We start from the raw sequence: 12,988 nt of genomic DNA, 5'->3' as shown, positions 1-12,988 counted from the left end.
GAAAAAGGGGCCAATACACATCCATTCGCCTTTACCATTGCACTTGGGGAGTCATAAAAGTTGGCCAAACCCATATTGTTTTAAGCAATTCCACAAAAAGTCCCACATTATACGGTCAAATGCTTTAGTCACATCAAGTGACAGTATAGCTGTTTCCCATGTTGTCTGTTTGGAGTTGCACATTTAAAAAAATATTATTCATGGTATATTATGCACTGTAGATCTCAGGAATAAAACCTGATTGATCACAATGAATACATTTTGAAATGCATCTTGATAATCTAATCGCCAGTACCTTTGCCAGCAACTTGATGTCTGACATTAACAAAGATATTGGACAGTACAAGTCAGGATTACTTGGGTCCTTACCAGGTTTCAATAAGACAATTACTGCTTCAGTCAGAGGGGGATATGAACCCACCTCCATGGCATGATTAAAGACATTAAGCAATTCGGGAAACAACACATCCCCATATTTTTTTTATATACTTCCCTTGGAAGACCATCTGGTTCTGGTACTGTGTTATTAGATAAATTAGATGCTGCATTTCTTAGCTCATCCAATGTTAATGAGCCCTCCAAAGCCATCATTTGAAATGCTTGGTAAATCAATAGTATCAAAAAAGCAAGTTAGGATTACCGGTAACTTGTTTTCCAGAAGTCTTTCAGGACAGCACCTCGAGAGATAGTGGCTCCTCCCTCTCCAACAGGAAACACCTTCATTCCAAACTTTAAAGGGAGGCTCCTCCCAGCACACTTCAGTTGTTACCGAGAAACCTCCGGCCCCGGCTGGAACATATAAACACATAGGTTAGTCACAGCATGGCACATTTAACAAGTATGCTGCTGTCCTGAAAGACTTCTGGAAAACAAGTTACCGGTAAGCCTAACTTGCTTTTTCCCAGAGCGTCTTTCAGGACAGCACCTCGAGAGGATACCAGAGACTTACCACCTTAGGGCGGGACAACAGCTTGTAGGACCTTTCTGCCAAATGCTTGGTCCTTGGCAGAAATCAGGTCCAATCTATAATGCCGTATAAACGTGTTAAAGCTTGACCACGTCGCCGCCCTGCAGATTTGTTCCGGGGTGGCACCAGCTCTCTCTGCCCATGAGGTCGCAAGCGCTCTTGTAGAGTGGGCACAGATCCCATCTGGTGGGACAATCTTTGCATGCAAATAGGCCTCCCTGACGGCTAGCTTTAACCATCTGGCTATCGTGCCCTTTGAGGCTGGATGGCCTCTTCTTTTGCCCCCAAACAAAACAAATAGTGAATCTGATTGTCTGAAGGACTCTGTTATTTTAAGGTAGCATAACAGAGCCCTTCTCACATCTAACATGTGAAAAAACGATTCTTTTTCCCCCGAGGGGTTTGAACAAAACATAGGTAGCACAATCTCTTGAGCTCGATTGGCTGCTGAGGCTACCTTTGGTAAGAATTTTGGGTCTGTTCTAAGCACAACCCTATCCGAAAATAAAGAAAAATACGGTTCCCTTATTGACAGGGCCTGTAGTTCGCTCACCCTACGGGCTGAGGTGATAGCGACCAAAAAAAGAACCTTTAAGGTAGCATCTCTAAGAGAGGCATCACCCAAAGGTTCAAAAGGCTTTCCCGCTAAAGCTTTCAAAACAATTGACAAATCCCACTTCGGGAAACCCCTGACCTGTGGCGGCCTAGCCCTCGAAAGGGCTCTAAAGAACCTAGAAACCAACGGTTCGGAGGCTATTGATCTTTCTAGGAAGACTGCTAAGGCGGATACTTGCACCTTCAGAGTGCTGACCGCTAACCCCATATCTGCTCCATTCTGCAAAAATTCTAGAATGGCCCTCAAACTGCTAGGTTCCATGTTAGCAGTGTGACACCAGGACGTAAATACTCTCCAAACCTTAGCGTAGATGGCTCTTGTGACCTTCTTCCTGCTATTTAATAGGGTAGACACTAACCGATCCGAAAACCCCTTATCCTCTAGGATCTTTCTTTCAGAAACCACGCTGAAAGGGAGAGCCTGGATACGTCCGGATGACACACTGGACCCTGACTCAGAAGATCTGACCTGCAAGGTAGGTGCCAACATGGTCTTGTAGCCATGCTTAGGAGTGTCGAGAACCATGGTCTCTTGGGCCAAAACGGAGCAATCAGGATTACTGGGACTCCCTCCTTCTGAATCTTTCTCAGGACCAGTGGAATCAGTTGGAACGGGGGGAAAGCAAAGGAGAGGCGAAATCCCCAGGGATGCGCCAGGGCATCCACCCCTAAGGAGCCCTCCAGTCTGTTTAGAGAAAAAAACAGAGGTACCTGGGAGTTTTCTCTCGAAGCAAATAAGTCCACCTCTGGTTGACCCCACTTGCTGACTATTTCTGCGAAGACTTCGGGGTTTAGAGACCACTCCGACTCCTGAACCTGACGCCTGCTCAGAAAATCTGCCACCCCATTCAGGGATCCCTTCAGGTGTATTGCCGAGAGGGATCGCAGATTTTTTTCTGCCCATAATAGAGTGCTTTCGGCCAACATTAGCAGGGACTTGCTTCTGGTGCCCCCCTGCCTGTTCAAATACGCTACGGCCGTAGCGTTGTCCGTCAACACCTGGACATGTTGGTCTAGAAGATCCGGCGCAAACCTCTCTAGAGCTAATGAGACTGCTCTCAATTCCCTCCAGTTCGAGGATCGAGCTGATTCCTCCTTTGACCATCGGCCCTGAACAAAGTTCTTTCCCAAATGGGCTCCCCATCCCCAGGCACTGGCATCTGTCGTTATCCTTTCCCCCACCGGAAAGGACCAACTCAGACCTCTCGAGAGCACCCTTTGGTCCTTCCACCAATATAGGGATCTTTTTACCCGAGATGGAATCTTTACTAGATTGTCCAGGGAATTGAGGTTGTGATCCCATGATTTTAACAGAAAACTTTGTAGGCACCGAAAATGCAGTCTTGCCCACTGGATTGCAGGCATGGTTGAGGTTAATAGTCCTAACGCCGCCATTATTTGCCTTATGGATATGGGTTGATAGGACTGAAGTCGAGAGATTGTCTCGTGGACCTTGATCTTTTTTTCTTGGGGCAGAAATATACTTTGGCTCAGAGAGTTCACCTGAAATCCTAGAAACAGAATATCCTGAGCAGGTACCAATGAGGATTTCTGAAGGTTCAGGATCCATCCCAGGGACTCCAGGTGAGTCTGAGCCGTGGCCACGTCTACCAGTAATTTTTCCCTTGACGGGGCAAAGAATAGCAGGTCGTCTAGATATGGGACCATTGCTACTCCCTGTAGCTGCAGCGGGGCCAAGGCTTCCGCCATCACCTTGGTAAACACCCGGGGTGAGGATGAGAGCCCGAAAGGCAGAGCCCTGTACTGCAGATGCTGAACTATCCCCCCTCTCCTTACCGCAAACCTGAGGTATCTTTGGGATTGCGGAGAGATCGGGATGTGCAGGTAAGCGTCCCTTAAATCTATCAACGCCATGAAGCAACCTGGCGTCAATAGATTCCGGACCGAGAAAATAGAGTCCATTTTGAACCTCCTGTACCTGACTGACCTGTTTAAGGGTTTCAGGTTTAAGATCATCCTGAATTTTCCTGTCGGTTTCCTTACCAGGAAAATATGGGAGTAGAAACCCAGGCCTTGTTCTGCCTGAGGTACCTCTATTATTACCCCCTGCTGCCTCAACTCCTTTAAAGAGGATTTCATGGCCAGGGATTTTGCTGGATCCTTCGGGAAATTTGTCACCAGAAATCTTTGGGGTGGAGTTTCTGAAAACTCTATCTCATAACCCCGGGACAGGGTGGTCAGAATGTACTGATTGGTGGTTATCTCTGACCATCGCGGAAGAAACCTTTGTAATCTTCCGCCAACCCGGGACGCCGAGTCATTGCGTTTTTTGGGGCTGTGTAGGAGGATTGAAAAGGATTCCCTTCTTTTCTTTGGCTTTCTGTGCCCAACCTCTCCTGTCCCCTTGGGGTTTGTTACCCTTATCTTGTGCCCTTTGCTGACGAAAAAAAACGTCTAGGGGGCTGCCTTTTCCTTTTGACCGGGAAAGATTTCTTTCTATCTGCGGTCCTGTCCAGGATACTATCTAAGTCTGGACCAAATAAGAGATCTCCTGAGAAAGGGATACCGCAAAGTTTGTTCTTTGATGCAGCATCCCCTGGCCAGGTTTTTAGCCAAAGCGCCCTCCTGGCCGAATTAGTGAGGGCCGCTGACCTTGCTGACATTTTAATGGCCTCCACTGAGGCATCTGCAATGTAGGCTACTGCCGCGGTCAGAGTAGAAAACGATTCCAGAATCTCCTCCTTCGACGAATCAGCCGAAATATGATTCTTCAAGCTGATTTGTCCAGAATTCTAGATTCCGGGCAACACAGGTTGTGGCCATGGCGGGCTTTAAACCATTCATGATTGACTGCCAAGATCTTTTGAGGAGGAGATCCATGCGCTTATCCATGGGGTCCCTTAGAACGCCCATGTCCTCAAAGGCTAGGTCCGTGGACCTAGATACTTGCGAAAAAGCCGCATCGAGTTTTGGAACTTTATTCCAAACTGCTGTTTGATCTTCCTCAAAGGGAAAGCGCCTCTTATGTGCTTTAGGGAAAAAGGTTTTTTTCTCTGGGTCCTGCCATTCTCTAACTATGGTCTCAGAAATCACTGAATGGACCGGAATGACCCGCCCCTTTGACTCACCCAGACCCGCATACATGCGGTCATGCAAGGTTAGATCCCTTTTTTCCTCACTCAGGCCTAGAGTTAAATGAATAGCCCTGATTAAGCCGTCCACTTCCTCCAGGGATAGTTTAAATTGTGAGGGGTGCCCCACAGACTCCCCTTCTGACTCCTCTGAGTCCTCGCTGTCTGGTACCTGAGAGCCCCCTTCCCCGGGACCTGCGTCAACTGTTCCCAAAATCAGTTCCGGTACTGACACTGAATCCTGAGAGGATTGGGAAGTGGAGGCTAGAGGGGTGGTAGGTGGAACTAATGACTCACGTAAGGACTGAAATGTGGACAGTAGTTCTTTCTTTGCTGAGGAAATCAGTTCATCCCGCATAGCGGCTGACTCCTCCTGTATCAAAGAATCAATGCATGGTTTACAAAGTGCCTTCTTCCAGCTGTCACTCATCTTAGTTTTACATGATGGGCATCTCTTTTTAGAGTCAGACTTAGACTGCAAGGAAAAAAACAACAGGGAAGAGAAGGCAGGGAGACCTTAGTGAGGAACCCTGTTCACACTTATGGACCCCCATAATAGGTGCACTAGGAAAAAATAAAGACCAACCAGTGCCCAGACAGGCCCCCAAACCACTGGGGGGGAGAAAAAAGGATTTTGAGACTGACCATCCACCTGACAGAAAAAGGAAAAAAAACAGGCAGAACTCATAAGGAAAGAAAAACACTCACTGTGCTGCTTCCCGCTGAGGTCTTGCTGGTGCCTGTGCCTGTCCCCACCGCTGGATTCTCTGCTGTCTCCATCGCAGAATACCAGCGCTTCACTCGTGGCTTCACTGACCGGCTTCCGGAGACCTATAGCGCCGTTGCGCCGGACCGGAAGCGGAAATCGGCACCAGCTCCCGCTCCGCCCCTTCCTGGCCGGCGCGCCGGAAATGACGCATCGGCCAGGGCCCGCGCTGTAAACAGAATGGAGCGAATCGCGCGCGCGGCCGCCGGACGCCATCCCCTGCTGTTTGTGGCTCCACTGAGCACACCTCGCCTGCCTGTAGCACCCGGACCCGGATGCATGGAAGGGGAAAGCCCGGCTACTACCGTCGCCGAACGGGTAGCTCGGGGAGCGGAGTCTCCCAGGCTCTTAGCCTGTAAAAGGTATGAAAAAAACGGGAGTAATCCAGGGCTTCCCTGGCCTCTAAGAACTCCCTTGAAGATGTTCCCTCCGGGTCGGAGGAAACACAAAAACTGAAGTGTGCTGGGAGGAGCCTCCCTTTAAAGTTTGGAATGAAGGTGTTTCCTGTTGGAGAGGGAGGAGCCACTAGCTCTCGAGGTGCTGTCCTGAAAGACGCTCTGGGAAAAATCTATTCAGGGACTCCTTCGGGTAATATACCCTACTCTTATATAGTGCCTGGTAAAATACCTCCAATATCTCTGGGGTAGTATCAGTCCTCCTTTTGGAAAATAATATCCCTATCTTTATAGTTAAATATTTTCAAAATCAGTGTCCTTGGTGCATCCCCCCCCGTACATGATGCTCTAGTAGAGATTCTATGTTTTATTTTCAGAAAGGCAAATTCCCTCTGCACTACAAGTGCAAACTACAAGTGCAAGTTTCACTGATAGTGCACTTGGAAGTGCAGTCGCTGTAAACCTGAGGGGTAGATCTGAAATGAGGAGAGGCTCTGCTGATTTTATCATCCAATCATGTGCAAGCTAAAATGCTGTTTTTTTATTTGCATGTCCCCCTCAGATCTACAGCGACTCTACTTCCAAGTGCATTTTGCACTTGTAGTTTGCACTTGTAGTGCAAAGTGGATTTGCCTTTAGTAAATAACCCTCTACGTGCCCTTTCACAAAAAAAAAAAAGACAAATGTTCTAAACCCATCGTGGATATGAGCCACTTCTCTATGAATTCAATTGGTGTATTTCCCTCTACCCATTCAGGAAGGCCTACTATTCTAATATTATTCTGACACAGACAATTCTCCATGTCTTCCAATCGAAAGATAATTGTTGCATAAGACTTTTATTGGAGTTCACAACTGTAAGGAAGCTTCAACTGTGCTTACACAACTGTATGTAAGGAATCTTCAACTGTGCTTATTCTCTCCTCAATTGCTGACATTCTCTCTTTAAAAGTTTCCATATCTTGTCTGAATGAAGTTAGATCTTTCCTCATGCCTTCTAAATTATGAGATAGAATATTCACAGAGCTGTTGCATGAAGTAATGGCTTTCATTAGATCTGTCAGCATAATTACATGTTCTGTATCTGGGTATTCAATATATTTGAGGATTTTAGAGTTATTACACATGACATTCTCACTGCATCATCCAGATGTTCAAATTGAGTTGTTACTCCTCCTTCCATGCCATGAGACATATTTGAACCTACAAAGGCTTCTCCCTGCATTGAGATGGATGCTAGAGACAAACTTTCCTCCTTTTCCATATCTGGTGCATGTGCACATTTCTGAAGATGGGTAGCAATGTATTGAGGTTTATCCTTCCCAGTATTCTGTGTTTTCTGATCTGTACTGTTCTGAGAAGTATATTCAGTAGTTGTAGACTGGTCCCCAGAATGGGCCACAGTCCCCTTGTCCTCCTTATTCCTCTGTGTCATCCTCACACTCTCTTTGTCCCTGATCCCATCATCCCACCACACATGAAGGTTTTTAAATACGGGGGGAGAGGGTAAAAAAAAATAAAAAAAAACCTAGACACCACCTGAATACCAGAGAGGGGTGAGGCTGGAAGTAAACCCCTAATTAGTGATCATCAAGTGATATTGCTATGAGCAAACTATAGATGGATCACTTGATAGCAGGGATGCAGCCGGAGGTAAGCTGGCAAACAACCAATATAGCAGGCAGCTGATATAACTGACAAGCAGCTCGTATAGCAAATGTCTGATATGGCAGATTATAGGTAGAGTAGGCAGCTGATATAGCGGGCAGCAAGTATAGCAGGTAGCAAGTATAACAGGCAGCTAGGGAGCCAATAAAACAAACAGCTGTTTTTTGTTTGTTTTAATAGAGCAAGCAACTAATAACTGGTTCATTCCCAGATATTTACTGATGGGGGATGCTACACTATGGTACACATGGCCCTGTCCCAGATTTTTTGAGATGTGTTGCTGCCATCAATTTCAAAATGACCTTATTTTATTCCTAAAATGGTACAGTTTCTCAGTTTAAACATCTGATATGTTTTCTATTGTGAATACAATATGGGTTTATGAGATTTGCAAGTTGTTGCATTCTATTTGTATGTAGGTTTTACCCAGCATCCCAACTTGATTAGGAATTGGATTTGTATTAGCAAATTTGAATACAATAACAAATTGAAGCCAAACTCCAGCTCACACATTATAATCATAATTATAATACAGCAACATGTTTTTTTGGGGGGATAAAGGTTGTACATGAATAAATGAAGTTACACTCTGCACAGTTCAGTGATAGCTGACTGGAGAAAAAAAAACAACCCTCATCACACAGGAACAAAGCTGAGGCTGCCAATCACATGCAGTGTGCTGGAGCTCCCCTCTCCTGTCAAGTTTTCACCTCTTGGGCCTTGTACACATGACCGGATCTATCCGCTGGGATTTATCCGCAGATCAGTTCCAGCGGATAGATCCGGTTGTGTGTACGGCCTAGCGGACATTTATCGGCGGATAAAAATCCAGCCGACGGATTTCAAGCGGATAAAAATTTCTTAGCATGCTAAGAAATCTATCCGCTTGAATCCTGTCCAGCGGATTGATCCGGTGGTCTGTACAGACTCACCGGATCAATCCGTCCGCTCCCCTCCCTCACATGCGTCGTAATGATTCGACACATGCGTGGAAGTCTTTACCTTCCAGCGTCGCGCACGTCGCCGCGTCATCATCTTTTGCCTGACGAAGAGGTCCTGCGTGGCCTCGAAACGTTGCTCTTTTGGATCAATAGATATGCATTAAATCTTTGGACGTTTTTTTAAGATGATCCCTGGTGTGCTGGCGAATATATATATATATCATCGCGGTGACGGCGCGACACGTCACCGCGGATGGATTCCGCGCCGATTTCGATCTGATGGTGAGTACAGCCATCAGATCCAAATCCGCCAGAGGATTTATCCGCTGGAAACGGTCCGGCGGACCGTTTCCAGCGGATATCCTCTGGTGTGTACGGGGCCTTGGTGTCAGGAAAACTTAACAGAAGTGACTCATGCAGATAGTAGAGAAACAAGGCAGCAGACAGAAATGGCACTAAAGCCCCTTTCACACTGGGGCATTTTTTCAAGCGTTTTTCAGGCGCTTTGGCGTAAAAAAAAAAGCCTGTAAAGTGCCTGAAATAAGCCTCATCTGCAATCCCACGGTAAAAGCCTGAGTTCTTTCAGAGCCCTTTCACACTGCCAGCGCCCAGAAAACGCTGGTAAAGGACCGCTAAGACCCTAACGTTTTAGGGCGTTTTTGCAGTACCTCAGTGTGAAAGGGCAAGGCGTTTTTACAGCGCTTTCAATTCATTTCAATGGAGAGGGGTGTTTTTGGAGCTTTTTTTTTCAGTGCCCAAAAGCTGCTCCAAAGATGCTGCTTGTAGGACTCAGTGTAAAAAGGGTCCATTGAGATGCATGGAGAGCGTTTTATGAGCGTTTTAATAGCGCTATTTTTAACGGTAAAACACTGTAAAAACGCTTCAGTGTGAAAGGGGTCTTAGTGCTCTGGATTGAGGCATGTAATACTATAGAGGGACATGTTTTGTTTATATTTCTTGTCTCAGGTTTACAACAACTTTAAATCAATGGGTTTTGTTCTGCTTTTAAGAGCATTAAAACATTTACCAAGACATATACTAAATATACTCACCTGTACAGCATCACATTATAAGGTAAAAACGTAGGCAGCAATTGCTTTATAATACGAATAGGAAGCCAAAGCATAAGGAGGACAATTGACCCAAAGACAATCTGAAAGGGAAATGCAAAATACTTAAAATCAGTGAATTATAAGAGGATTAGAAAAAAAAAAATGCCCATATTAAAACAGTGAATCATACTATTCAGACTCATTCCTCATAACATTAAGATGAAGCAAATAAAGGTAAACAAGTAAAATTGTATGTGTTTGTGCATGTGCATATAATTTAAATGATTTACAATATTATATTTTGTTTTTTCATTTTTTGGCAGGCAAAATTGTACATATTACATAAATAGTCTTTTTTTTTTTTTTCACTCAGCAGGTGCTTCATATTTTCTATAACAGTCTTATACAAACTATTTGATTCACCAAGAGCTCTATGTATGAAATAATTTTGTTTGAAAATGTCTCAACTTTTCTGCAAGTGTAACATATACTACACATAACATTTGTAATATTGGGTTACATATTCTCCATAGACTACACAATGCAGAAGTCTCCCTTATTTCTCCTGCTGGTCAAATAGTTTTTAACCTACATGGTTAGGCTGTTTTCTCTAATGGTAAATGTTAACTCACTTTTTTTTTATAAATAGACCACTAACATGTGCCTGCTGAGAGAACTAAAACTATATACAGCACTGTGTTACAACAGTGATACTGGGACTTCCTGTCACACTCCCGAAACAAAATCAAGTCATCCCGAGAGCTGCTCAGGCATTTACAGGAAGTATTGTATTACATCAATGAATACAAAGCTTACTTTGATTGGCTGAGGTGGAGATCATGACCTCATTTATCTGTGTCTCTACCTCAGCTAAAACAGACCAAGCCATACATTTAATCAAAATACAAGACTTCCGGTGAACAGCTGAACAGTGCTCAGTCCAACTAAATTTTATTCCAGAAGCGGGATGGGAAGTCTTCATACCGCTAGCCGAAACACAGCATTGTTATACTGTACGTACCTGATGATACACACAGTTTATGCAGCACAAAAAAAGCAGGTGCTTCTGTTAGTAAAGCACATATTTTGCATGGACCAGCTTGGTCCAAATAAACTATTTAAAGTCACACAAATTCTGGAGTTAGTCCTCACAATCTCAAATTGGCAACAATTGAATGAATCCAGGAATTGACTACTGACCATGAAACATTTTCTGCTGTGCAGAGATGGCTTCAGAATTTCTGGCTGTGCTATTGATGTAATTTAGCCGGCTTGCTCCCATAGATGGGAAGACTGCCTCCCACACTGCCACATCATCTACCTCATCAACCCAGTTACCTATTAGAGAGCCTACACTGACACAAACTCCCTCACCTTCACCCCAAGGAGAGACTTCTCAAAATCCAAAGTAAATATACCAAAATAATCTGCCCAAGGAGGGCTTGGGCAGGAGGGCTCTGCACCTACCTTTGAGGTATGGAGGAAAGGGCAGAGGGATGTGGGACACCAAGTTAGGCAGTAAGCACTAATACCAGTAGAGCCAGAGCAGGACCTGTAGTGCAGTCTGCAGTAGACAGTCTCAGATAAGCAGAAGATTGCAGCATAATAAAATTGTTAGGCACAACTACGCCAGCAGAAACCATGAAAAATACATCTTTTTTTTTCTAAGATCCAGATAATAAATATAAATATGCCAATATTAATTGCAATAAGCAAATCTATTGCCAAACACAGTATATGCAAAACAGTGCATCATCCATGCACACGGGAAAGAAAACCACAATTAACTTTACCACACTTGTATGCCTTGTGTTATCCAGTAAGGGGGGAAGGCACTGTTCCTTTCCAGCACACCTCCTGCAGTTAAACTAGTCATCCAGAAGAAGGAAGACAGAAAGGAGGGTCATTCTTTAAAATGTTATGCACATTGGTATCCAGCAGCCAAGGAGAGCAACAAGCATATAGGAACAGTTTCAATCAGCAGCATGATGGCATTGCAGATCAATCCAATCTGAGGCACATGATGCAGAGTCAAAAAAGTGAGCCTGCCCACCAGATAGAATATGGAGCCTGGCTGGGTACAACATGGCATACGTTTCTTGCATTCCTGCAAGCGTTTCCGGACTCTGACACCATTGTATTGAATGTTACGGCATCCGCGCGCCAAACAGTATGGCTTCCCTGTCCTGATAATTAAGCAAGCAGGTCAGCACAGGCCTGGGCTGGTTACCAGACAGCAGGGACCTGGTAAGTGTGCGGTGAGCCCACTTCACTGAAAAGGCATCTTTGCCAAAAAAAAGATCAATGAGCAAGCATTCAATACATTTTTTTGAGGTTGTGTCCCTCTGTTTTCTCTGTGAGGCCCACAGTGCACACAATGTTCCGCCTCATACGATTTTCCAGGTCTTCCATGCACAGACTGTTAGCACCAGCCAACTGCTTTGTGGTCTGTGAGACCCGCATAAGAGAAGGTAGTTTGTCTTCCAGGTCGCTACTGCAACTTTCTATGGCAGTTGCTCCTGTCTTATCAATGCAACATCTTCAGATAAACTCCCAAGATGTGTTTTAAGCTTATCCACAGAAACTGCTTTCAGGATTTCCCAGACTGTGGGTTGTTCTTGTTCTGCATTATCCCCCCTCCTGTTCATCCTGTGACTGGGCACCTTGCTCTATCTGCATAGCCTCTGCTCCGCCAGGCTGCTCCCCCTCCTCTAGCATGTCAGCAGCATTTCCCTCAGTGTTATTAGGTTGGGCACAAGGCAAAGGCAGCTTCTGAGCATAGTAAAGCATAACCCTAGTGTCCTTTTTACCTTTTGTCTTTGCTCCTCCATGTTTGGAGGTCATGGGGCTCCTTGCCCTTGCTCCATGAGGTGTCCTCTGTAGCAGGGCAGCAGCACCATTTTGGGAGCCTGAGCTTCACCATAATCCTTTTTGGAGCCGGTCATAGTGGCTGTACAGCGGAGTGACCATCCAACTGTTATGGGCAGCAGGTGCGCCAACCACTTTAGGCACAGGGTTAGCCAGGGCAAGGATCAGATGTAGGATCATCCACAGGAGCACATAGAAGCTGAACCTCCAACATGCCACGCTCTGTCAGTCAATTTTCAAATGATATCAATAACGGTTGTTACCGATTAAAATGTTCATGTTCGATTAATCAATTTTTTTAAATCGAATATACAACTAATTTTAACATGTATGCTGAAACTGGTCCATGTCCGAGCGCCCGCCGTCCCTCGCATGCGTCGAATGACTTCGACACATGCGTGGAAGCATTTAAAAGGCAGGCCCGCCCACGTCGCCGCGTCATCGTCGCGTGCGGACTTCTGTACGATGGTTAGTACAGCCATCGTACAGAAGTCCCCGGGCAGACATGTACGGTGAAAATGGTCCGACGGAGCGGTTTCATCGTACATGTTTGCCCGTGTGTACCCGGCCTTACACACATAAATTTTTCAGATCACCACCATATATACTCGAGTATAAGCCGAC

At 45.3% G+C, this 12,988-nt stretch overlaps 1 protein-coding gene across 4 annotated transcripts in view; it reads right to left on the bottom strand.

Moving 5' to 3' along the window:
- Positions 1-12,988, bottom strand: part of MARCHF6 (membrane associated ring-CH-type finger 6) — a 1,325,445-nt gene that overhangs the window by 356,737 nt on the left and 955,720 nt on the right. For all 4 annotated transcript variants that reach the window (XM_040351967.1, XM_040351966.1, XM_040351964.1 and 1 more), the window contains one exon: positions 9,497-9,597. In XM_040351967.1, coding sequence (XP_040207901.1) covers positions 9,497-9,597 — 101 coding nt within the window. The remainder of the gene's footprint in view (positions 1-9,496; positions 9,598-12,988) is intronic.

Source organism: Rana temporaria, chromosome 5, assembly GCF_905171775.1.
Source record: "Rana temporaria chromosome 5, aRanTem1.1, whole genome shotgun sequence".
Taxonomy (NCBI): Eukaryota; Metazoa; Chordata; class Amphibia; order Anura; family Ranidae; genus Rana; species Rana temporaria.
Note: the sequence above shows the minus strand (reverse complement) of the source record. Positions and strands in the feature narration are given on the sequence as shown.